Below are 27738 nucleotides of genomic sequence, written 5' to 3' on the forward strand. Positions count from 1 at the left end.
TTTATCTTCAGCACATGACTGATCTGTGAACAAGAAGCAATGTATGAAATGTCCTAAACATAAATTACATGAGGTGTTAATGGAAATATGTTCCAAGGACGTCAACATTGCAAAAGACTGTATGAAAATAGGTACAAGATAACAAGAAACTCGGCAGAGCATTCCTATACATAAACAGCATTTTACTAAACTTACACACATCACAATACCAGACAAGACAAAGAGAGGGTTTGAAGACCTGAGACATGAAAACCTACAGTGGAAAATACGATAGTTAGTGACGGAGACGTGGGGCCCTACTCCATATGGGTACCGCAGTGACGTGTGAACCCGGAAGTGGGGGAACTGTGAGGTGTTGGCTGATCCCAGCGTGCGGGAGAGACCCACACAAATACAGCATCCCCCTATCCCTCCTGTAACTGATGTGATGAGTACCTCCCAGAAAAACCGAAAGTCATCTATAAGAGGGCAGATAACATCAAAAGAAGGTTAGCACCAAGCCTTTTTAGGACAGAGAATAGAACAACAGGCCAGGACTCAAACTGGCTGCAAAAAGCTAAAGGTTTCCATAGATGTAATACATGTAAAGCATGCAAACAGGGAAGTAAAGAAAAAATTCAGTTTAGCTCTAAAACAACAGGAGAACAGTTCAAAAGCGCCAGTTTCATTAATTGTAAATCAGACTTCGTACTGTAGTCTACCTTTTAAATTGTCCCTGTGGACTCCAGTATGTAGGGCGTACTGGTCGACCACTACGGGTGCGTATTTTGGAGCACCTAGGGAATATCGGACGGAAACTAATGACACACAGTGTCACAAAGCATTTCGCATTACATCACCAAGGAGATCCGTCGGGCCTTGAATTATGGGGCATCGAAGTAGTCCCCCCACATTGGAGGGGAGGGGACAGACTGACATCGCTATCAAGAAAAGAAACTTTTTGGATCTACAAATTGAAAAGCCTGGTACCCACAGGCCTCAATGTAGAGATAGACATTGCAGCCTTTCTCTAAACACCCAGTAATCTGCTCCAATCCCCCCACATTTTTTACAACTATTTTTTAATATATTTTTTAAATCTATATATTTTTTAAATATATTTTTTAAATCTATATCTTTTTACATCTATTTTTTTTTTTTTTACATCTATTATTCTATTTTTTAACATCTACCATTATATTTTTTCACATCCACCTCTATGTTTTAACACACACTGATCCATTTCCAATCCCATCTCTAATAGGGTGCACGTCCCAAACATGAATCCACCTCGAACCAACCCTTGAAGACCAAAAATGATGCATACCATCGCGACAACCTTTGTAACCTGAATTGAAGTTAGAAACGAGTTATGAATAAATTTGAACTATACGTTTTGAACATTTTGAACTTTCTCATCACATGAGGGCACCATGCCAAAAATCACCTATACAAGTATTTTCCAATATCAAATGTCTATGTAAACATATTCTTATGTCTGTTTGGAACAACTATTTTTGATGTATTTTCATTGTAGCTACGCAACTTCTATTTCTCCACTAATCATCCTCTTGTATATACTCCTTCAACATACTTTGGTAATGACTCTACACATAACCCAGTACCTCACTACCCACAGTGTGGTAGAGATACTATTAGGAATTTGAAACTGGAAGTTTCGATATTCGGCCACACGGTGGCAGCATTGTATTACAAATGTAAATTTTCTAATTTACACGGAGCCATTTTACATAGAAATGGTACATTGAGTCACTCTAGATAGCTGAATGAGTAAACTAAGATTTTGGGTGTCTAGGTCGATCCACCCTTATGTCCTACATAGTGGCTATAAGTATTAGGATTTTTAACAATGTTGATAATATTGATTTTTTCCGTCACATAAGTAATTTGTAATAACTTTTTGATTTTGTCATATTGTTCACTGTAATACACCCTGGCACAATTGGAATGATTTTAAAGGGATGTATTAATGTATGCCACACTACCTGCAGTGCTGAACTAATACCATTAGGATATGATAATGTTGAGGTAACTCTCACATTCAGCCACATGGTGGCACAATTGTATCACAAATGAAAGGATTTTAACCAACAGAGAAAGGTTTTAAAAAAACTGTACACGGAGCTACTCAAAGATTCCCAATCTCGCAAAGAACACAATCAAATTCTAAGTACTACCCATTTTTATTAATCATAGAATGCTTCTAGAACTATTACATTGATTATTTTTAGGATTATTGCTTCACTTGTTTTAAAGTGTATTGATTTTAATATATACTGTTCGAACCCATCATTTGTATATAAAGGCACATTCCATTATCCCTGACACTAGGGGCTTTCAAAGGCAGCTCCTATAAAGAGATTATATCCGTTTATTTTAAAACATTTAATTAGATCCAGGTGATTCTCCAATTAACTAATGGGGGCACCTATAAATGAAGCACACAATGAGCATCCGGCAGGAACCTGACGAAGCTTATTGCGAAACGCGTAGTTCCCTGCCGGAGCTCATTGACAGAGGGACCCAGCACACTGGAAGACATCCGGTACAGATCTCCCTTTCCGGTTCCGCTGCCGGACGCGCCAGTGGGAGCAAGAACGGAGGAGGAAATCGTGCAGGAGTGTTTCGAGCGGTTGATGCTGGGCAAGTAAATTCGTTTAGTGTGAGTGTCTATTTTTTGTGTTTGCTTCAGTGCATCATCTACTGTCTAGTTCATTGTGTCATATATTGTTTTATACCTTTTAAAGCACCACAACATGTATGCATAGTGTATGCTCATGTCTTCACTGTTAACCCATTAAAGACCTTCAATTTATTTTGGTTTGCACACCTTCCTTTTTTTTGGTCATTTGGGATACGGGGAGAGGAGACACCCACACACCACACCCATTGGGGGACAACTCTGCTGAAACAACAAAACACCATCTATACAGGACATCACCCTCTGAGGGCAAGGACTCACATCAGGCCGTGTGAGTTTTATGTATATTGAGACTCCAGTATATGAGTCTGTATTAACCCACTCCAGTCAGCGTTGAGGGAGAGACACCACACAAGCCCGTGTGAGTCACTGGATCCATATACTCTATGTATTCTGTAATTAGTTAGTGGGAACCCACTATCAATCCTTCCATCGTCCACTCCTCCCTCACCCCACAACTCCCCCTTCCCACCCCCCACCCCCATTCCCCCCATCCCCCACATGGGGACACTATAACACTAATATTGTGTTTTATTCTCATTTATTCTTCCCTTGATACTGCACCGACACACTTTATTCGAGCAAATACCCGGTATGTACCTGGCAGATACCTGGAATGCGCCACTCCTCACCTCTGACAAGCCCCGTTGCATTTGCCTTCCCAGCCTGGGTTCATGCCTGGCTGATGGGCGGCTGATCTGTTAAATGTTAATGATTAGGATTTAATAGGCTGCAATGCTTCGCGTGTCTACCAGATGGCATAAATTCATGAATTGTAATGCAGTATATATATATATATATACTGTGCAGTATTGCAGCCAGCGGGAATAAAATGCTTCAATCCCTGCTTGGAAAATAACTCAATGCACTCGGGCAGAAAACAGTCACAAACTCAATACACCCGGGTATACCCGAATTCGTGGGACTAGCCAAGCTCGAATAAAGTGTGTCGCCAGTGTACTTCATCCGGATTCACCATATTCGTGAGGTCCACGAGGTTCGCGCTGACCATCTTCACATCACTATGATACAGAGCCTGGCTGCATTTTTTACTGGACTGTTTTATTAATATGTAAGCAACTACTTGCTTCATTATTGTATTGTTGAATACATATCTCTTCACCTTGGTGCACTCCTGTGCTTTCTTTCTTGGTGCTTGGTCCACTGACAGAGTTTCTCTGCGGTGGACGCTGGTGGAGGAGGGGTGTACACGCATTAGGAGGTGCAAGAGGAAGGAGAAGATCTACTACAAGAACCCTTTACGAAGCAAGAGCGCGGATTGAAAACTATTTGACTGTTAGCATTCACCTTCCCTTCCTCAATCCCTCATCAAGAAAAAAAAAAAAAAACACCTTTAGTGGATTCACATTGTTAACAAGAATTTATTGTTATGGCCAACAAAAATCAAGACAATTCACAGTTAATATTCTGCAGTTGTGACAGAAACAAAATCATATTGCACATAATAAAGGTAATAATGCTAACCCAGAGATTTGACAGTGTTCAAACCCTATTTTCATTTCAAAATATACATAATCATGCAATGCTATCCAGTACTGAACAGCAGCATGCACCACCGTAAACAGATACATTCAAAACGGAAATTATTATAACCCCTCTCATCCCTGAGTGTTTTATTTTTATTTTACATTTATACAGTGCAGGAGCTAGATTAAAGCCTACAGTTTTCCGTCTCAACAAGAAATAGTCTGATAGGGACTAGACTCCATGCAGTGACTAACATTGCAGCCGCATGTACTGTCTCACCACAATATTTTTACAAAAGGCCAGAGGCGTGATCACCGGAAGTAACAACTAAAACAGCTCCCAGGGATGAAAGAGTTACTAATAGTAAAAAAAAAAAAAAATTACATTTGTCGTTTTCAAAATAATTTGTTAAAATACATTTTTACTGTACAATAAAAACACTTGTAACTCATTCGGTTGATCTTCAGATTGACATTTTGTTCATGTTTTTTTGTTTTCAATGCTCCTCTTTGTCTTTCCCTTTCTTTTCTTTCTCATCCTGCAATGCAGAACCAAGCTTCTTGATGAGAACAGAGAGAACCTTGTCCAGCGGATCCATAACGCCACGCTGAAGCCACTTTGGAATAGTGGTTCTGGCATGATGGAAACCTAATTTTTGAAGTATATAGTCAACCCCCACTGGGTCAATTTTTCTTCCAGTCCAAGAAATTAGCCTGGAGTGGAGAAATAAAAACGGAAAAAGTTTGTTTACTATAAAACTGTTCAAATTAAGTCTGTTCTTCTTACATCAGTTGTCAATGTATGTGTTCTTTCATGTATGAAATATATTTTTTGCAATATTATTAATTTACATCTGTAAATAACAAGGAACATGTGAAAGAGTAGCTTCTTTAAAAGCATAAATCGTCATCTCCCCCATTTCATTTATTTCAACTAATGGTTGTCTTAGAGTATGACCATTGACGATTCAATAAATATTTATTGGCAGTGTGTGCTGTGAACATAATTACCAGAGAAATGTGTAGAGTAGAGCGATCAAGCATTATAATAATGTGCCACGTATATATACACACACACATGTATTTTCTTGGCCCACAAGGCCTAGAACTGTATTTGTTCCTAGAAAATGCCTGACTAGAATGTGTTAAATATTTTCAAGCTTAGTTATTCTGAGAGGTAATATCAACATGGCCATGATCCAAGAAACTCCCCCTCATTTTATAAGCTTAAAAATAAAAATATTGAATGTAGCCGCTTTAATACGATACTTTGACAGTGCTTGTGCAATTGTATATTGACAACAAATACATTTCTCATTTACATACATACATACATGTGGTTTGCACACTACATTCTGAAAGATTTACAAACTGTATACCTTAAATATAATTATTGCACTTGTACTATAGAAATCTCATGTTCATGTTCTTTATGCTTTATCTTAGAACAATGCAGTCAGAGTACCTTTCTGAGTAAAAATACTGTTTGTAGACATGAATGATGTTATTTTTCAGCTTGTATCAAAAAAAAAAAAAAAAAAAACATTTTTTTTTTAAAGTGCCAAAATATATTTTTGTATAGGACAATGAAAAAGAGAATGTCATAAACCCCTACATATAACAAAAAAAAAATACCTGAGTGTGGGCTCAAGATGCCAAGTATTGCACATGAATTCTCTCCAGTCCACAGAGGTGTAATTAAGGTTTTCTTCCTTTTCTTTCTCAGATGAGTTGTCATGAATCTGTATTACTGGACTTCTCTGCCCTGGACGAGTAGTCAAAATACGAGGTGGAAAGATAGCTAGAGATAAAAAGAAATGCAAATCAAGGTCTGCTTTTCAGGCTTTTGTTTTATTTCTTTTTCTTACATTGTCCAATCTTTCCCTTAATTTTATATTCCTTGTTTATTTGGACATAGCTAAATGATGAAGTGTAAAAGTAATTTAGGGATACGGTTAAGAAGCTGTGATTAAAGAAATGTAGTTAAGACGAAATATAGGAGGTTATTTCCATAGGCTTATCCATCCAGTGCTTTAACGGCTATTTCCACCCCAACTGCACCAAATATAAATGGTAAGAAATGTACGGAAGTATCGAATTGTACATGGTTAGCCATCTCCAATAAGTTATTTTCTAAATGAACATGTATTTATCTCACTATTAGGGGTGTATTCATTTCTGTGTGATAGATATGATCACTTCTTAATGGCCTTTAACAAGCAATTGCTATTATTCATTTCAAGTGTATGGTCATTAACTGAAGTGAACATAATCCATAGCGTTTTTGAAGCCAACACAATAACTACTACAAAAGTTTACCAACAGTAACACAGATATACTACAGTAAATGAGGAAAGTGCACACACAGGGACATTGCCCAGATCTGTAGGTCTAGTAGACCGTTTCCAAGTTCAGCTACAGCCCAAAATAATACTATGAGACTTTAGCTCATCATTTGCAGACTTCCTAAGGCAGGGGCGTGCAAATCTTTTTACTGCGCCCCCCTGCTCTCCTCCTTGGTGTTCCCCGGCTTTGGGTCGTGACCCGCGACGTCATGTGGCGTCACATGACTCCGCTGCGTTGCCATGGTAACGCTTTTGGAGCCGGCTGAACCTCGGTAAGTAGAGGTTGCAGAGGTCTCGCCCGGTCCCCCCCGCATTTAATTGAAATACCTGGGGGGAGAGCGTGGGACCTCTGCAACTGCCCGCGCCCCCTAAAAAAAAACTTGCGCCCCCCCAGTTTGCGCTCCCTTGTCCTAAGGCACTGATTATTATAATACTGTGTCATATTTTCCTCTATAACCATCTCATTCTGGGCTCCTTTTTCTGTGATGGTTTGCGTATGTTCAACATGTTTTAACATTCACTGCTTATTGCACATAAATATGAGACTTTTAGTTTTAGTTTATTTCTCGAGGTTCAAAAATGAACTTTCTTCAAACTCTTTTCTCTATGTACTGATCCAAGTATTCTCAACTCAGTGAGTTTAACTGGATGACCTGCATTATTTAAATGACCATACTTGTACAAAATTAAACGTGTCTTGATCCTTAACAAATAACTTACCTTTCTCTTTCTCCTTCAGATAAGCAGACACCAAATCATGCAGAAACATGATCAACTCAGCATCCATTGTCACACAAATATGATCCGTAAACTCAGTCACCACACTACACTCCACCTTAGGTTTGCTGTTGGGATCTATGGTAAAGAAAATCACATAGGTTAAGAAATAGAGACGGTATATTTACTAACGGGCCTTGCACAATACCAGAATGTACCGCTTTCAGTTTAGGGTGTCACTTTTACCCACCATAACTTATGTATAGATTTCAGCTCAAATATTAGTCTGATGGCCAATCCTTTTCCTTGCTAAATACTCCATAAGGACATTTAAATATAGTGTTACTGAAACGTTCAGGGGTAGGTTTATTGGCTCATCTGCTTTACATAGCAGTGCCTTGGAGGTGTAGATCTCCTTCCTTCAGGACAGAGCCCCTACCAATTTTCCAAATAGTGCAGGTATAATACACCCCAGTGTCAGTCTGCACATCACCCTCCAAGAGTAGGTGAATGTACAAGGTTGACCGAAAGAAATATGTAAGTTTTATTATATTCACACCAGGGAATTTGCGCACCCCCAGTTTACCTCTATAGTAAGGTAACTATGATTCTGGCTTTGGCCAGCTTTTAATTGCACTACTCACAAAAGCATATGCTTTATTTAACCCCTTCAGGGCTTTCTCACTAGTCCATGGGACAATAATTCAATATATTCAATGTAGGTACCTGCAAATTTGGTTATGCCTTGACGATGGCTGCAGGCTTATAACGCTTCGGCCAAAGGGTTTAAATAAATACCCCTTATTCATGAGATCAATATTTTATTTTAGCCTAATTGGTAGGAGCGCAGGAATCTTTCTTTTTGTTAGTCTGATGGCGTTGAATGGGCTTCTCATGCTCACAATTCATATCACTGACATGTAAAGTACTAATGTAAATTACATACCCGTTTATTTATTTTACCTGTAAATCAAAACGTACAGATAAAATAAAGACTTCCATACACCACAATATTTGTTAATAATATCTATGATAAATTATAAATACATATACATGTACTGTATATGCTGCACCTTTGATGTTTTTGCAAGGTATGTTGTGGTATACGGTGATACTGTCGAGCACTACCAGTATATTCTATAGGGGAACTGACTGCAAAAGTGGTGAAAAGTTTCTAAACGCTTGACTTCCTAACAGATAAATCATGCTATTTTGTGTAGAATTGCCAGAATAGCCAAACCAGCCACCCAGAAGTAACCAGTAACCATTTTCTTCAATTCATGGCCTTCGGTTCATTTAGGTATACTGACTTCAGAAATTTCTTTTAATTCTTGAAAAAAGAAACCCCACCGGGAGTCCCAGATAGCTCAAAAAATAGATTTTGATGGGATTAAAAAAATAGCAAGTACCTTGCAAGGTTGGTTCTTGTGGCTCCTGGACATGTATAGATTTGAAGTCCAGTTGCATCCTTGGTAGCGCAAAGATGGTTTCTGTCTCATGGCTGTAACTGGAGCTTCCCCGAAAGCCACTCAATAAACTTGAGTTTTTTACAGCTGTGCTGCTCTCTGTGGTATTTGCATCAACATTTCGGAGCAAGTTTAATTCTAGAAATAGAAGAAAAGATTGTAACGAATTGCTCACAACCACCCCATCAATTAAAAGCATGTGACTTTTGAATGTAGGGCAACTGAATATTTGTAAATGTTCCTGATATGTAGTGAAGCCCTATCTCTCAAAAGCAGTCAGCAGTTCTGTTTATTATCTGACCACGCTCCTATTTTTTTCGAAATATTGTCGAGTTAGCGTCTTGGAAAAAAATGTAGGTCTGGGATATAATTGCACAACAAAGGTGTAAAACGCTTTGGCTGTTTAACACACAACTGTCACTGCTGTTTTCCTGCCCGCAAGGCTGCAGAATTTTAGTGACATTTCACACACATAAATACAAAAAAAAGGTATAAATGTTAAAAAAAAATAGTTTGGAAATTCCTGATTGATCGGTGGGAGGGGTGCTTTCATGTGTCTACAGGGGTCAATACTCCGCAAACATCTCAATAAGATGGCAAGCAAGAATAGGCACTTTTCTAACCTTCATTCCTCATAGCCGTTACATAATTGAACCATTCCTTTACACTGGCTACTCCGTGTGGTGGGTTTTCATGACGCTGTCGTGTTATTTTGGTGATTGTTGCCATCGGGCTCTCCAGGGCTCCACAGGGCTTGGTGACCATGGTGTTGTGACCCAAATGAAAATCAAGGGTTTGTACAATGTAAGTAGAGTGCTCAGTCGATCCTGCAGAAAGGAAAGCAGTTTAATATCAGTAAACTATGTACCAATGTTTTACTCCTTCACTGTGAGAGGGGACCAGCAATGATCTAGCAGTGGAGGGGTTAATGGAGAAGTGCTTTGCAGAACCAGTAAAGAACAAAACAATTAAATTCAGGATCATCTCTGAGAATGTATACCAAGAACTATTTTAGTTACCTTCTTCCCAGATTTTTTGTGCTTCTGTCCAAAAAGCGATATTTGGCTCTTCCAAGTGGAACAATGCCCAAGATTTTGAACGGAAATTGGGTCCATGGAAGCATGCCAAAGTCATATGGTTTCCATGCAGGCTCATGGAGCCGCCTAACTGAACTGTGTCCTCCGGCAATGGAATCTGAAACAGGGATATGTGGCATCCTGATATTATCTTAAGAACTCCAGGCCAGTGACGATGGTGAGCTGCATCCAGCACTAGTAAACAAAGAGAAAGACAACAGTGATTTACACAGCACGTACATAAGGAATAGTGGCATGTTGTAAATATCTTTACTCATCCAAGTCAAGAAGAATAAACCGCTTGTTCTTTAGCTTCAACATAGAAAGTTTTGTCAATTGTCAGTTAAGGTTTGCGTACATATACAAATTATTTATTATTTTAAATGAAATTATGTAATTATTTTCTTGCATCATCATGTCATTTACAATAAATGTTCCAAACTAAAATGCTAACCTTTAATAACTACAAAGCTATCTGAAACCGTACAAAATGCAGGAATTCATAAGGCCCGCAATATTGCAATTTTTATACAGCCTCAAAAAACTTCTATGCCTCAACAAGGAGAAAGGGATTCTGTGTGAAATACTGTTTGCCAACTAATAATAAAATATGCAAAAGGGGACTTTGAGCTTCTAAAACAAAATGTTTTTATTATTTTAGGTTGAATCTGCTAAATAGAACAGAAGCTACCTTATATCCTAGACTAGCATTATGACGCTGGCCTTATTTACTATACTGTACTACTTATAGATTGTATACTCCTTGGAGCAGGAACATTCCTTCCTTTTGTCTGTTTGTCTCCAACTATAAGTACTCGTTTGTAATACAATGTTATTGTGTGTTCTCGCTCCCACATAGTACTGCGATAAGGAATATGTTGGTGCCATACAAATTAAATAAAAATTACAGTACTAATCAATTATTCCAACAAGGCGTGGGTGCAATATAAATAAAGATGCAGTCCGTAAAATATAGTTATTATATTAACATTGTATTGGATAGTTTTTTCACTGATTGGATGGTACAGTCACCCAACTCTGCATAAGCCGCTGGATATTGACATTTGACTTCTGAATTGAAGGATTTTAGATGTGTCGGTCTAGTATGCAGCATGCATTTGGTAATGCAGCTCTTACATTGCTCACGTGAGTTCTTCTCTACATTTGTGACTACAGTCTTTGTTGGGAGGTATGGAACAGGTCCCCAAGTGGACAAGGCACGCTTGCTCGTATCGAACTGTTGAGTGAAAAACTCTTGTAGTTTCATTCCTATTTTAATCAGGTCTGGAGTGGTAGAACGGGAGATCATGACCTGAAAAATGTCCCACTTCAAGTCTCCATGGATAAAAATGACACTAGAACACAGAACATGAGAAATGAATATACAATAAAGGTGATATTTAGATTAAACACTGCAAATATTAATTACAGTTTATAAAAAGCTGGCTATAGAATAGGAATGGTCTGTCTTGAACAAAGCCAGTATACTTTCTACCCAGCATGCTCTGCAATACATCTTTGTCACAATAGGTTGTCTCCTGTCCTTTATCCATTTTACAAATTGTTAGAAATTAAAAGCTACATAGATGCATACATGCATATGCATATGTATATGTATATGTTGTATGTCTCATGGTCATATAATTCAGCTAGCATCTCGAAAAAGCTACAAAATGTAAAAACAACTGGCGGATGAGTACAAATGGCTTGCTTGAATGATTTACGTTGTTTGACGATCAGTGTGGTATTGTCCCCCTTTCAGCCGTGCACCAGTGGTTTGCAGGTATATGTTCCTCTGTGATATACAGTATTGTGACCTACTGGGTCAACAATTCCATTAAATAGTATGTAAAGGTAGAGATATTCTAATATACGCCGATTTATCAGTGTGGCAAATGGCGTGAGACATCTGCATGTTAGCTAATCTTGGAAAAGGGCAAAAACAAACTTGAAGATTAGTGGATTATTTTAACATTTGTCAAAAAATCCTGTTTTAAGACAACCTTTTTTTTTTAAATTGCATTAAAGATGTACAGGATCTGTCATTAATGAAGCCTTGTTACCTTAACTGCACTATATCAGAAATGTTTTAAAATCATGAGAAAGTTTCAGTACAAGGAACAATCCCTAATTAAGATAGTCCTATGATTTATCAAATGGCTACAGGTTATTTATGGTCTAGGAAAAAATCAAAAGGCAAATATAGGGACATACAGTACAAGATAAACTCTGGTCTAAACAACATTGTAGCAATAAACAAAATGTCACTGGCACACAGCATACCTTTTGTCAGAAATGCTTGTATCCAGGGGAGCATTAAGATTGACATTCCACTCATCTTGTAACTTTAGATCAGCATTACTAAAGATCCCCATGAGAATACTTGACCCCATGTAATCCACACGCGTTTCAGTGGAGCCCATTGTAATCTGGATTTTATGGCTGGGCTGCTGGTTAGGATGCTCTGAAATATGGGCTAAAGACAGAATATATATTTTTTTTATCTATAAAAAATAACATGTTAACTTTGCAGTTAATACATATGGTGAAAAAAGTAATATTTTATTTCAACTTACCAACCATTTCCAAGGTGTTAACATCTATGGTTCCACCAACAACCCCACCCCTAGAGTCAAGCTGAGATCTGCCCAGTCCAACAGACATGCTAATCTCCCTATCTCTGTTACTTCCCACTGACAGGCGGCCTTGGCTTTTTAACCCACTGGTGGTCCACCTGAAACAAGTACAGAAAACAATGTGATGGACAGAATTTAAACAAGATTTTTGTCTGTGTTATATTCCCAAACAGTATTAACATTTTTAGGGCTCTTCAGGGACACAGCTTTCATGCAGTAAGACCTTGTGCTGTTCTATGAACGTCACTCACATTTTGTTACGCTTGCAGGAGGTGGATTAACGCAAGTGCCACCTCATGTCTATTTTGTTTCAGACTCAAGAACAAGTCTAGTTTAGGACATGAAAAAAAATCAGAACAATTTGGGGCCATATGGGTAAGGGAGAACTGCAAAACCTGAAGAGTAAGAGAGCTGAACACATTCTCCCATTGCAAAAAACAGCATTTTTTTGGGAGGGGGAGGGGGGGGAGGGGACGGGCGTAGCTACTACCTCATGGGTCCCCTGGAGTGCCAGCCACCATGACATAGTAGCTATGTTTTGTGGCACTCAAAAAATAAAACATTATGGACCAAAGGTGCAAAAAACTATTCTGAATGGTAGCCAACCTCATGACTGCATGCATGCAAGTAACAGATACAAGAGTCAACAATAATCATATTTTGTTCTTACATAGTGCTCACCGTGTACACAGCACTGTACAAAAACATTTGCAGGCACAATAAAGTCCCTGCCCTGTTGACCTTACCATCTAATTTCGATTCATGAGCAAAGGGAGATAAAGTGACTTGCCCAAGGTTAGAAGGAGCTGGCAGCAGGTTTCCCTGTTTCAAAGTCTCATTGTTTTGCAGTCAATGCCATTACTCACTGAGCCACTCGAACAATACCTCAAAACATATTTTTGTATATATTTAATTGTGGTCAGCACTGTATACATAAGGAATCAGGTGGCTACAGTAAATAGAAGATATGGAATAAAAATAAGTACACAAGACACACCTTGCATGAAGAAGTTTGGATTTTTCAGATTTCAAATTGCAGTTCAATGTTTTAGTAACATTGGTCCGAGAGATGTATAGATTTATAGCAAGTTGTAGTAACCTTTAATGGACTAATAAAGTTCTTAAGCGACAAAATGATGCTGCATATAGCGTTCTAAATGTCACAGGTTTCTTCTTCACGTGTATTGTACACTTGGAGAAAGACATCTGTGACACTTGGAAAGCAGATTACACTATAATTTAATCTATGACCTCCTGTTGGTCCTCTAAAGAGTTCTCAAAACAATATACAATTGAGATCGATCAACACAACATTTATTGAATTGTCAAAATATTTTCACTTACGTTGTATTTCCCATAACGTTACTCATATTCATTTGAACATTAAGCTGCTTCAAATTAATTGCAAACACAACCAATGTTTCCCATGGGGACCCCTGCTGGCTCGAAGGTTTATTTGCTTTACTGAATGACGGGATTGATGTTTTTGTGACTGAATCTGAATGAGAAAAGAAAATATTTTTTTAAAGATTCACTTGCAATATCGGAATGACTTTACAGGTCTAACAGATACTAATTTAAGAAATGTAACTCTACTTTTCTCTGAACAAAGACTACTGATAAAAAAATCGAATGTGATTTTCTTTTTTTTTTTTGCAAATATAGCTCAACCCCGTTAAAGCGCGGTATGCTACAGAGCAGATCTGCTTATAACGCAGTCTGAGTGTGGCTCCCGATTTAAAAGCATCTCCAAGGGTTTTTTTTTTTTTTTTTAAGCGAAATGGCCACCGCACGAGGACTTACCCGGCATCTGCAGCTCTCTCCTACTCTATACTCATACACACACACGTATGTGCGTGATATATATATTCGCACACACACACACACACACACACACACACACACACACTATTTTGTTGGCGGATAGAAGTTTTCCAAGTTAACCAGGACGTACCACGGCGTGGCACCGAGGAGTCGGACACGCTCCTTGATCTCGTCACAGCTGGGGATTTCAGGGAGTGAGAGGCTGCTCCTGGCGACATGCTGCTGCTTTGAGTGTGTTCACTGAATACATTGGGTGACTGTGCCATGTGTGTGAATGAGGTTGACTGACTGGGTTGCTCCCATGTCCTACAATATGCCTTGCGAGAAGATTCAGGAGAAAGATGTTGGCTCATCCCTTCTATGGAATCGGGTGTTACAGGACCTGACGCTAGAAGCAAGGGCAAAAGTGACAAACATTGAATTAAATGAAAAACTAGGCAGTTTTATTATTATGCTGTGGTCTATTACATCTAAAATGTGAAACATTTTACCAATAATACAGCATATCTAGTATATAGTAGGGACCAATAAATAAATACGTTCAATAAACCAGGTCCTGTGCTAAACAGGCTACATGTTGTTCTTCTGCGTGTAATAGTCCCTAGTAAGTCATATCTTTCTTCTAAATATTCTTCTCACTGTTATTAACCACTTATTTTCTTGTGTATACCTTACTCTGCAGCAGTTCTTGTACTACCCGACATTGCTATAGAACATACGTTTCTATGGACACCACTGCCACTTAGGTTCAATCCTATTTATTTTTTCCACTATTGCAAGCCCTTAATTGAAAAGAGGACCCTACACTGCAACATTATTCATTAGCAATGAGGCTACAGATAATTAATACCAGTGATAAAGAAAAGTAGGAAACCTTTAGTAGAGAATCAGGCTGGTGCAAAGTGTGACTATTCTGAGGCCAGCATTGGAACACCACATACTCTTGGCAGGATAAAATCCGTAAACACAAATATATTACTTAAGAGCCTTAAGGAAACTCAAATTGTAAAGACTGATTTAGAAAAACAGAGGTACATTTTAAATGAATGCTAAGCTTGGTTGCAAATCAGTTTAAAAGTAGAGAAATTTGGGCGCCACTTTAAGGGTGGCTTAGCATACATAGCTGCAAAATGTACATCTTTTCACATTGAACACACTGAAAGAATGACACCTATGTTATACTTGACAAGATAATGGACTGATAAAAGGCAGTTCCTATGTACAAACAGTATAATATTCCTTATCTAGCAAGCATAATAAAAAAAAACAACCTACATATTTACACACCAAAGCCTACCTGGTAAATTGATGGTTTGATCACCAAGGAATAGACGCCGAGCGATACTTCTCCTATACCAGGCCCTCGGAAAGGCCAAGATTTCACTAAGGCGACGCATGTCATATTTGAAGGAAGCAGAGCCTATATCACAAACCGCTAATGGAAGAGAGAAAAAAAAAAGAAACATCTTCGTTATTCCACCTACCTTTAAAGCTACAGTATAATAAACAAAAAGCATCACTAATTAAGCTTAGCACAAGCTAACCAATGTACTCAAGTGCTAGTGAAGCAATAATTTGTAAGACTGCTAAAACTCTGACTCAGGCCCTCATTCTCTCCCGCCTCGATTACTGTAACTTCCTGCTATCCGGCCTTTCTGCCTCTCACCTGTCTCAGAAACGAAAAGAAAAACAGCGCAAAAAAACCTCATAGTGTAGTAGAATTAAAAAATACAGGCATACCCCGGTTTAAGTACACTCACTTTAAGTACACTCGCGAGTAAGTACATTTAGCTCAATAGGCAAACGGCAGCTCACGCATGCGTAAGTCAGAACGTCCTGAACAACAATACCGGCTCCCTACCTATACCGAAGCTGTACACAAGCAGGGAGACTATAGAGCCTGTTACAAATGCCTTATTTACATCAGTTATGCACGTATATGACGATTGCAGTACAGTGCATGCATCGATAAGTGGGAAAAAGGTAGTGCTTCATTTTAAGTACATTTTCGCTTTACATACATGCTCCGGTCCCATTGCGTACGTTAATGCGGGGTATGCCTGTATATTTATGATAAAGGTGAGTATTGCACGTACATCAAGAATAAAAATAAACAGCAGGACATGTTACCACTCAACGAACTGGAACACGCCGTGGTAGCTTGGGTTTCTCTCCTCCAGTAGCAGGGGCCAGAAGTATGCTCTCTCCACTCCGGTCTAGAGTTCCTCACTTCACGGTGAGGGCCCAGCTGCCGCTATTGTAGAGAGGAGGATTCCTCTTGCCGGTTCCGGATTACTCCACGTGTGTCGATGACGTCATCAGTTGGCGTCGTTCAGAAGTCCGCGTCGCGTTACGTCTTAAGCAAATCAGCCAGGTGAATGTCCCGAACAGAGTCAAAGCTGCTCTGAGAATCAGAGCCTCAATAGGTATTGAATATGGAACGAGCCCTCTTCCTACTTCGTATACATTTATACGAAACGCGTAGGAAGAGGGTGCGTTCCATATTCAATACCTATTGAGGCTCTGATTCTCAGAGCAGCTTTGACTCTGTTTGGGACATTCACCTGGCTGATTTGCCTAAGACGTAACACGACGCGGACTTCTGAACGACGCCATCTGATGACGTCATCGACACACGTGGAGTAATCCGGAACGGGCAAGAGGAATCCTCCTCTCTACAACAGCGGCCGCTGCGCCCTCACCGTGAAGTGAGGAACTCCAGACCGGAGGGGAGAGAGCATACTTCTGGCCCCTGCTACTGGAGGAGAGAAACCCAAGCTACCACGGCATGTTCCAGTTCGTCGAGTGGTAACATGTCCCTAACATGTCCTGCTGTTTATTTTTATTCTTGATGTACATGCAATACTCACCTTTATCATAAATATATTTTTTAATTCTACTACACTATGAGGTTTTTATGCGTTGTTTTTCTTTTCGTTTATGTGCTAGCTTTGGTATGCTGAGCCATCCCATGAAAACAGCAGCATCTACCTCATCCTAATCAGGTTGTTTATTTTCTTAAAGGGTCACATTTGCACTAGCTGACAAGCACCTATTCACAATTTATGAGCGCAGATCACTATTTTTCACTCTCTCACCTGTCTCCCTTACAATCTATCCTTAACGCTGCTGCCAGTATCACTCTACTCTTTCCAAAATCTGTCTCGGCATCTCCTTTGCTAAACTCACTCTCCTGGCTTCCTACCAAATCCCGCATCTCGCACTCAATTCTGCTCCTCACTTTTAAAGCTTTACACTCTTCTGCCCCTCCTTACATCTCAGCCCTAATTTCTCGCTATGCACTATCCCGACTCTTGCGTTCTGCTCAAGGACCTTTCTGACTGCCCCATACCTCTGGAATGCCCTTCCCCTCAATACCCAACTAGCAACCTTTCTATCCACCTTTAAGACCCACCTCAAAACACACTTGCTTAAAGAAGCACATGAGCAGCACCGTGGCTAATACTATACACATGATACATAAAGCTTGGCCCCTGCAGACACACTTACCAGAATGCCCTCCTACTGTGTCTGCATGTTCATCCTACCTACAAATTAGATTGTAAGCTCTTCGGAGCAGGGACTCCTCTTCCGAAATGTTACTTTTATGTCTGAAGCACTTATTACCATGATCTGTTATTTGTATTATTTGTTATTTATATGATTGTCACGTGTATTACTGCTGCAAAGCACTATGTACACTAATGGCGCTATATAAATAAAGACATGCACACATACAATTGAAGTACCTGAGATGTTGATTAAAGTGGTATCCATTTTGCTTGCTGCTTTGCTAGCTGACAGACTTTCAAAGAAGGAAGCTCCACCTGAACGTCTCATCCTGGACAAACTGACCTTAACAAACTCCAGGTTAATACTCAGGGAATCTTTACGGCCTGTCACTGATGAGGGCTCCTCATCCACATTGCCTACAGTACAGGCAAAGAGACAACATTTGAAATATCAAATCTAAACCATAGCCTGAAAAAGTGAAATTATCAGAGCTGTATGAAAGAAGTTTCAGGTTAGCAGCGCTGCATGTGAAAATGATTCTTCAGGCACAAGTTCCTGGGCCTTAGGGATTTTGCCGCTTCACCGACCTTACCACTAAACCACTACTCCTCTCCTGGTAAGATTTGCAAAAATAAGCTCTGTAACAGTACCGATTCAAAATTATTTATTTATTTTCTTAACGTCACTTATGCTTTAGATTGCAATGTTGCTCTTGGGCAACATTGTTTTGTTCATGCAAGCACAGTACAACATGACGTAGGCTCTCCAACAACACCGTTTTCAATAACGTTTCATCTGGAAGGGCTACAACATTCTGATACTTGTAATATTCAGGGAATATTACAAGTATCAGTGGTGTGCTGGCTTTCGTGAGGTTCCCTGAACATTAATTACGGCACTATAAAGGTTAATAAAGCTTCTGTGATACATAGCAGTTAATACTATGAAAATTTACTATTCTTCTATGAAAATATTGTACCAGAAGAGAGACCGATGTATACATTTTGTTTTTAAGAATATTTTGGGGAGATACAGGGAAACCTGGTAATATTCCCTAGATCACATAATGCATACGTGGGACAGGCTGGAGTTTACAACAGAAGCTGGTATGTTCAATATAAAATGTTTAACCATTAAGCAGAAACTACTATTGTTTAGGGTAGAGGTGCGCGAGATTTACTGGGGGGGGGGGGGGAGGGGGGAGACTCGGCGCTTAGAGAAGCACGGCGCTCTTCCCCAAAGCATTTAAATTAAATGCAGAGGATCGCGTAAGTTTCCATACCTTGTCTCCGACGACTTCAAGTGACGCGACGCAATGGCAACGCGGCATCAGGTCATGTGACATCGTGTTGCCATGACCCCACGGCGTCATGTAACGTCGGAGACAAGGTAAGGGGGAGGGGAGGTGGGGGGCGCAGAGGAATGTGTTTGCGCACCCCTGGTTAAGGGCATCACAAAGGTTCATATAGGACCATTATAATGATGGTAGTTATTAACAAACCCCATGTAAGCTGTAACCACGTCTCACGTGCTACCGTTGTTTAGTGTATGAGACCGTGTGTGCAGTTTCATACATGCAGTATTCAATGGTCCATCCTACCTAAGCCACTGGATCCTTGAGCAAGCCCAGAGACTGTAGATTTCTGCTTGCCTGCTCCATACGGATGAAAAACATACAGCGAGAAATCGGACATGCAAGCTGTGAAACTCAAGCCAGATGAGTTGCTGCTAGAGCTGGTCAAATCGGACTGGCTGCTGCTGTGTCGCGTTCTTCCAAGTGGGCTCCCAATCCCTGTGGATGTGCCTGCAGGGAACACATACATCGCTAAAGTAAAACGGACTCGTGACTTATTCAGAAACTAAAAGCCTCACATTTGAATAAAAGCACAATTTACAGATTGCTTACTATACATTTTAATAAGGCGTCCCTTAATTAGGACAACACACATTTTAATTAGACTGGGAATTATTTAAACAGTTTAGATTTAAATGAAAATGCAGTTGTGTATTAGTTTGTCATTCTCTTTTGTACTTACCCTTAACACTGCATACCATCCAAACACTGCCCATTATACTTTGTTTTTTTACTTAGGATTTACTTCATATGCTATGAGATGCCACAAGTTATCTAAAGTGGGATACCTCTTCCTAACAAAACACATAAGCTGCAAACTACAGCAAGGTTACAATCGTTACACTGTGTGATCAACTAATGGAATTCATGTTAAATATGGTTTAATAAAATCATACAGAGATTTTGAACAGGGGCCATTAGTCACATTGGCACACATATATATGTGCGAATCAAAGGCCAGTAGCAGGTTTAGGTTACAGTTGTTTAATATACAGTACTTAGCATGTGAAGTCAATACACAGCTGTAGTATTTTGCAACGGTTAAACTTCATTGTACCATGACATAAAAAAGTTACGAATCTCTTATTTACAATCACTAAACAGAACTAGATATTTTAAAGGTTATGTAAATGGTACAAATTCATTGTGCAAACACACAGGTTTCATTAGTTAAACTATTAGTGTACTGTCCTGCTAAAAACCGAAGCGTGTTTACATTGATAAAAGGAGCAAAGCACACACTATATGTTACTAGAGGGGAAATGTTACAATGGGCAAAAACATTTAATGGGAGAAAACCAACATATGGTATGGTAAACATTTTAAGTCAAATTTACTAAGCAGTGCATAGCCATAAGTAAATCAATTTGTTTATACCTACTGGGGATTGGAACACCTCCATTTGGGAGCTGCATGCGACCACAGCTGAGAGGCTATACAAAGCTCAATAGAACACACAGGAGGACATTTATATCAAAAACAGGCAATGCCTGTCTAGTTATTTTTTTTTATTTTAGTTTTTCTATATCTGTTTTTATATTTTATGATTAACTTTGGCCTAACAATTTGTATTGTATTCACTTTTTAGTACTGTATTGTATTGATTCTCTGAGCAATTGCCTTAGGGATTAGTATGTCCCGGGCCCAGAGTTTTGATGACAAATACATGGATACATTAAATGAATAAGGTTATACATTATGTATTAAGACACTGCATTAACAGTTTAACATATTTTATCTTTTAGGCGAATGTAACATTTACAGACCAGATAAAAATGTGAGACAGATTTAGTTTTTAAAGAACTTAGACTGGTGGTGGCTTTGAGAATCCTAGGTAGACTGTTCCAGGTGTGAGGTGCACGGTAAGAGAAGGAGGAGGAGCAGCTGGATACTATGTTAAACCTTGGGACCGCGATCAATCGTTTGGAGTCAGATCTCAGGTGATAAGTGCTGCGGGTGGTAGGGGTGAGGAGCTTGTTCAGATAGGCGAGTAGCTTGCCCAGAATGTATTTGAAGGCAAGATAGGAGAGATGAACTTTGCGCCTAGACCCATATCTATCTCCCCATAGTCTATGATTGGCATTAGCCTCTGCTGTGCGATGCAATTTCTAACCAGCGGGCTTAGGGAGGATTTGTTCCAATAAAGGTACACCTAGTTTGGCATAGGTTTTGGATGTCAGGGTACCAATGCGAATATCTACTCACATTATGTACTGTACTAACCCCTATACTGTATATTTATATATAGGATACTAGACACTTTTTGAAGTGCATTTATTTCCACTTAGACATATAGTAAGTAACCTTTCAGCCCATTCATGTGAAGGCATACTCTGAAATATACACACAAAAATGAAAAATGTATATAAATTATGTACCTGACATTCCAGATTTGTTCATGTTAGTTTTTGATCCACTTGGCATGGAGAGATTACCAACAGAGGTATCTGAGGGGTGACCAGCCCCGAGAGTCTCTAGCTCACTTCTGTTTGAAGAGAATACCAGGTCTAAAGAGGGCAGCTTCAACATGCATTCAACTCTTGAAACAGGGAGACAGCTAAACTTGATCTGGGAAGGCTAGAGAGGAAGGAGAATTGAATTTATAGCGGTAACAAACACAGTAAAAAAAAAAATTAAATGGACGCATTATCATAATTTATTTATACAGCACCAACACAATCCGCAGTGCAGTACAAAGGACAAGAACAAAACATCAAATAAATGCAAATTAACACAGCATGAAACAAGATGTAATAAGGTCTCTGCTCCGAGAAGTTAACCATCTAAAAGGAATGGAGAGTGACACACGGATAGTTGTTCGTGTAAGGCCACAAAGAATGGTATTAAGCGTAAAGTTTCCAGGAGGGTCCTGGGTAGGCCTCTTTAAAGAGGCAGGTTTTGAGGTAACTTTTGAAAGTGTGAATGGTGATGGAGAGTCTGATGGTGCAAGGTTAGGCTACGGCCCCGCTGCACGCACGTCTGCGAGACAGCCGGCGCGTGCAGCTGAGTCCCCCGGTCTGAAGTGAGCTGCAGGGGCAGGTGTGACAGGGTGCGGCCGTGACGTCCCCCGGCAGGTTCGCTCTCATTGAATGAACCGCCGGGGGCGTGGCCTAGTGCTCCGTCGCGACTCCTGATCTCAATTTTCTTGAGAGCAGGAGTTTCTGTCAGCCCAGCACGGCGCCCCCCCTCGCAGCGGGCCCGTCCCTATTTTGGGGTGGCTCTTGTCCCTGCAGCATCCGCCACAGAGGGCTCTGCAGTAGCCAGCGGGGACCTGGCCTTAGGAGTTCCACAGTTGGGTCACAGCCCTGGAGAATTCTTGAAGGTAGGAATGAGATGAGTGCAGATGGTGTGTGGGAGAATACTTGGGGATTAGACTACAAAGGTGAAGAGAAGAGAGTGTGTAGATGAGACCTTGAAGTTGAATTTGTGGCGTATGGGTAACAATTTTCACAGTGAAGCAGCAGAAGTAGAAAGGTTGGTGAGGTAGAGGAGCCTGGCAGCAGCAAATAGGCTGGACTGCATGGGGAACTGCCAGAAGAGTGTTAAAACAACTAGGAAAAGGCTATCGTAGTCCATGCTTAAAAGTTTAAGGAAATGAGCCACAATTAAGAGAGAGGCGCAGAAGAAGTGGTTCAAAGTAGGAATGATTATGGTGTAGAAGGAGCAAAGTAGTAGTCATGGGAAAGGGTCAAAAGTACAGATTCTTGGGGAGGTATTAAGGTGGGAGAATATATATATATATATATATATATATATATATATATATATATATACATACATATACATATACAATGTAGTCATGTAGTCATGGGAAAGGGTCAAAAGTACAGATTCTTGGGGAGGTATTAAGGTGGGAGAATATATATATATATATATATATATATATATATATATATATATATATATATATATATATATACATACATACATATACAATGTTCGACAAACCTATACATTTGCTCGCCCCGGGCGAGTGGATTTAACATCGTGGCGAGCTCCTATTGGCCCAAGCAGCACACGTGTGGTACTAGGTGGCGAGTAGATTTTTTTTTTGGTTCGGCGAGTAGATTTTTTGGTGATTTGTCGACCACTGTGTGTGTGTGTGTGTGTATATATATATATATATATATATATATATATATATATATATATATATATATATATATATATATATATAATACTAATCTGTGTGCTTATATTCATGATTTAAAAATACAATATTTTTGGTTCGATAAACTAAACAACAGTGCTAATTTAAGAAAGGTTCTGAAGACTAAATACTAAAATCAGCATGTAATTGCAATAGTAGTGGGCACATAATTTCCCCTTTTTCTAGAAACATATCGACCACACCGCATGCTGCTCTATGGTGTGATCCATTTTTGTAAATAATTTGCAGTCACTCTAAAACAGGAACACCTATTAAGACCACAAGTTATGCCTAAAACAAGCATCACTTGCTCTCCAAAGAATATGTTTAAAGGTTTGGTTCTGCCTATGGTTTTTCTTTCTTTTTTTCCTTCTTGTAGGTGGAAAGCAGGAAACCGTGTTCATTTCAGCCCCTGGGACTTCCTGCTTCCAGATTATACTTGCCTCCCAAGGTGCATCCGGTGCGTCTCTGGCTGGGTAAATAATATGGAGAATTAAATCTCCAACGGCATGAGGCAACAGGAAGCTGTAACATCATCCATTGCAGCTTCCTATTGGCCCGCGTGCCACGGAATAATTAGGAATCATGGACCACCGGCAGCCCATACACGAAGGCAAGTACCATGGAAAGTCAGCTGAAATGAATGAGGTTCAGCTCCGAACACCCCGTTAATTACCTATTAGAAAAAAATATTGGAACGCTGCTTTAAACGCCTTTCAGATTTTGCAAAGCATGTTGCTTGTAAAAAGTAATTCTTGACTCCCCACTAGATTTTAAGAGACATCGGCAAGCACTTAAGTAAATATACTGAACATATACTGCACAGATGCAGCCAGACATTGTGTTCCTTCTGGAACGGAGAAGAAAGAAAAAAAAAGAGTCTGCTGTCTGTGGCTGGAAGGTGACAGCAGCTCCATGTTACACGGAATGCCCACGGCTTTTTTCAACACCACGAGGGATTGGTGTGGTCAGTTTCTGCTGGATATTGCCGGTCACAAGGAACATCAGTCTGGCTACATATATTTATACAATTCTAAAGGAATTATAGCTTAATAGTTATTGGATATGTAAGAGCTTTCTGTCTTCAGGTTATCTCGCAATATTTACACATTATCTGTAATTAGGAATTGGTGTGTCATAAGGGAGTGGTCTCAGACACCTTTAACCACATCCCTCTGTACAATACATTTTAACACATATTTGATTAAAGAGTATTTTTAACTGATTCGTCATTTCTTGCTCTGTGATTTGAGTGCATTCATTGGGGAACCTTTGGTTTGTTTTGTACATATATTTAAAGAAATTAAGCAAAACTGAGATGCAAGAACAAAAGTAGAATATACCGAGCGGTACAAGACGATCAGCAAGGGTATAGCCGATGCTGTAAGAAAGTGTAACAATGATACGCTGAAGAAGTGTAAGATAACAAAAGTATAAAGGTATAAAGAAGAGGAAGCAGTGACTTATGATTGGGGAAAGAAATGAATCACACTCAAACAAGACGATGGATCAACAATCTACAAGAAATTGTACAAACACACAGATATCACAGGGCATAACCCAGCCCTGGAGCACTGATCATGGACAACACTGAAGAGCAAAACCTTTTCTTCCTTTTCACTTCCGGCCCGGCCACCAGAAGCAATCACGTTATCAGGCAGTTCCAGAGGGTCAGCAGCCTCTTTGACCAACTATGTCAGTGTTGTACTGTATTTATATTTACTATATAACAGCAGTATCCACCCACGGCACTATTAAATAATCAAAACTGTTGGACCTGAACAACAATGTTCTGGCGATCACTAAACTTTTTGGAAATAGTATAAACAGCAAACTGCTGCCAGGCTTTGCTTGGAGAAGGCCAAATAAGTCTGTTGATGTTCAGAACTCGATAATTGCAAATAGTTATTTTTATTACGCTCTGGGTACTGAGTAGTGACATCTTCAGTAATTCAAGTTACTGGTCCAGTCTGTGCAGGTGCTGAAATCTATTTCCCACAGGGGAGATTTTTGCCTGACGCTGTATGTATAATTTGTGAATTAAAGTTTTTTGCCATCTCTTTAACATTACGCCTCACAACCCGTTTTTGTTGTGTTCCGCTACCATTTTCTATTTTGGTTATTTCCCAGGCCAGCCAATAACTGAAGCGGTTTATCATGTGCCCTATGGCTGCTTAGCAGACGTCATTTCAGCCTGATCTGTAAATGAGCCTTGTGAAAATATAAGTGCAATATAGCACTCGTGTGACAAATGGGATCAAATTAATATATACATGTGACAATAAATGAACCTGTGATAAAGAGTCCAAAAGATAGTCCTGGAGCTGCTCAAAAGGTTTTTCTGGTCTCTCCCAACCAGATATGGATTTAAGGATGGAAAAAACCTCCTGTGGCGCTGAGGCAAGGATGAGGATGTGTTCGTGGATAAAGTTCTTCTCTTTAGGCAATTACCTCAAGAAAGGAAGATAAGACATACAAAAAACACTGCAATAGTGCATTACCCAGGGACAAAATGGATGGATTAAACAGAGCAATTTAATATAAAACAATTAAACAAAAAATAATAAAATGACATACATATTATCAATATAAAACTTTCATGTGCTGCTGCACTTTGAAGATAGAACTTGCTCCGCCGTGATACAAATTGAAATCCTACTCACCGAAGGTGACTAGGACATGCACATTTGTCTTATGGTCTTTTTGCTAGGTGTATACCGCTCGCCGTGGGGTGAAATAAGCCAGTCACTGGAGGAGAATCGCCTTCTATACTCGGAATCAGCTGCTGCCAGAGTCTGGTCGATCGGCTCCTCTGCTGACGTCACCTCCTGTATCTCACTGCTACGGTGTCCCTGCGGTGCCAAAAAACCTCCAACGCGTTTCGAAACTCCTAATAGTAGGTTTCGAAACTCCTAATAGTGAGTGACGAAGAAACCCACTATTAGGAGTTTCGAAACGCGTTGGAGGTTTTTTGGCATCGCAGGGACACCGTAGCAGTGAGATACAGGAGGTGACGTCAGCAGAGGAGCCGATCGACCAGACTCTGGCAGCAGCTGATTCCGAGTATAGAAGGCGATTCTCCTCCAGTGACTGGCTTATTTCACCCCACGGCGAGCGGTATACACCTAGCAAAAAGACCATAAGACAAATGTGCATGTCCTAGTCACCTTCGGTGAGTAGGATTTCAATTTGTATCACGGCGGAGCAAGTTCTATCTTCAAAGTGCAGCAGCACATGAAAGTTTTATATTGATAATATGTATGTCATTTTATCATTTTTTGTTTAATTGTTTTATATTAAATTGCTCTGTTTAATCCATCCATTTTGTCCCTGGGTAATGCACTGTTGCAGTGTTTTTTGTATGTCTTATCTTCCTTTCTTGAGGTAATTGCCTAAAGAGAAGAACTTTATCCACGACCACATCCTCATCCTTGCCTCAGCGCCACAGGACCTCTGATCTGTAAATGAGATTTAAGGCTGTATAGTACACAGCAGAAACACTGTTTACAAGGCTGTATAAACTGGAGGCCCCATAGTAGAAAGGGAACTATACACATGCTAGTTACCCGATTGTATTTTGTAGGTTTTTTGGGATAGTAAAATCGCCCCTTCATGATATACGTATGTGTATAATTAAGAGGAAGTAATACTACAAATAACAAAAAACACGTTTGCTTTTTCTGTGTTTTTCTTTACAAACAGGTACAGACTTTGCTTCTGTGCAGTTTTGTCTTGATGGAACGACATAATAGCAGTTTAACTCTTATTCTGCCGTTGTTTTCCTTGCAATAATACATCAATGGCCTCTCTGGCAGCAACAGAGGTTTGGAGGTATAGTGTGCGGATCGTTCTCTCGGTCAGATATACTAGTTTATCATGTTAACAGAAATTGTGATGGTAACAAGATTACCACAGTGCACAAAGTGATCTCACACAAAGATGACTTACCTGAACTCTCACATAAACAACCACGTCCACAGGGAAGGATGAGTATGCCGAGGTGGAAGAAGACACCAACGAGGTTGTCGATTCTTCCATTTGATCTTGCATGTCAAACTGTCCAATATCCTCATCCTGGGAGCTCACAGCTATTCATGAAGCAAATGAAAATGGTACTTTATTCACAATACTTCAGGCAGGTCAGAAAGGTTGCCCATTTCTACAAGGTGGTGGCTCAAGTTAACACCTTTGACGTAATGCAGATGTGTATTCGCTGCAGCGTCCACCAATACAGTAAGTGCAAAGAGACTGATTGTTGCCAAATGTAATTTTCACAGATACCTTTTACTATTCTGACAGTCAACAAGGCAAACCGCTAGGGAATAAAGTAATTACTAAACAATGAGTCTATATGGCATAAACATTACAATATTCCTGCTTGTTGCAGCCATTCAGGGAACCTTGCAATGAGCTCATTTTAAGACGCGTTTCCCTTCAGTGGGGTTTTGTTTCCGACACTTCGTATAGCA

General features: G+C 39.7%; 1 protein-coding gene across 14 annotated transcripts in view; it reads right to left on the reverse strand.

Moving 5' to 3' along the window:
- Positions 1–4063: 4063 nt before the first annotated feature.
- The window catches only part of BLTP1 (bridge-like lipid transfer protein family member 1), a 214038-nt gene continuing 190363 nt past the window's right edge, over positions 4064–27738 (reverse strand). For 13 of the 14 annotated variants that reach the window (XM_075615910.1, XM_075615968.1, XM_075615957.1 and 10 more), the window contains 16 exons: positions 27218–27357; positions 21498–21696; positions 19366–19569; positions 18002–18181; positions 15550–15687; positions 14383–14640; positions 13773–13926; positions 12369–12526; positions 12076–12268; positions 10930–11147; positions 9736–9987; positions 9340–9543; positions 8660–8854; positions 7254–7388; positions 5824–5989; positions 4064–4902 (listed from right to left, as the gene is read on the reverse strand). In XM_075615910.1, coding sequence (XP_075472025.1) covers positions 4686–4902; positions 5824–5989; positions 7254–7388; positions 8660–8854; positions 9340–9543; positions 9736–9987; positions 10930–11147; positions 12076–12268; positions 12369–12526; positions 13773–13926; positions 14383–14640; positions 15550–15687; positions 18002–18181; positions 19366–19569; positions 21498–21696; positions 27218–27357 — 3011 coding nt within the window. In that variant the 3' untranslated portion in view covers positions 4064–4685. The remainder of the gene's footprint in view (positions 4903–5823; positions 5990–7253; positions 7389–8659; positions 8855–9339; positions 9544–9735; positions 9988–10929; positions 11148–12075; positions 12269–12368; positions 12527–13772; positions 13927–14382; positions 14641–15549; positions 15688–18001; positions 18182–19365; positions 19570–21497; positions 21697–27217; positions 27358–27738) is intronic. The other variant, XM_075615874.1, reaches the window with a different exon arrangement.

The sequence above is a fragment of the Ascaphus truei genome, chromosome 1, assembly GCF_040206685.1.
Source record: "Ascaphus truei isolate aAscTru1 chromosome 1, aAscTru1.hap1, whole genome shotgun sequence".
Lineage (NCBI taxonomy): Eukaryota > Metazoa > Chordata > Amphibia > Anura > Ascaphidae > Ascaphus > Ascaphus truei.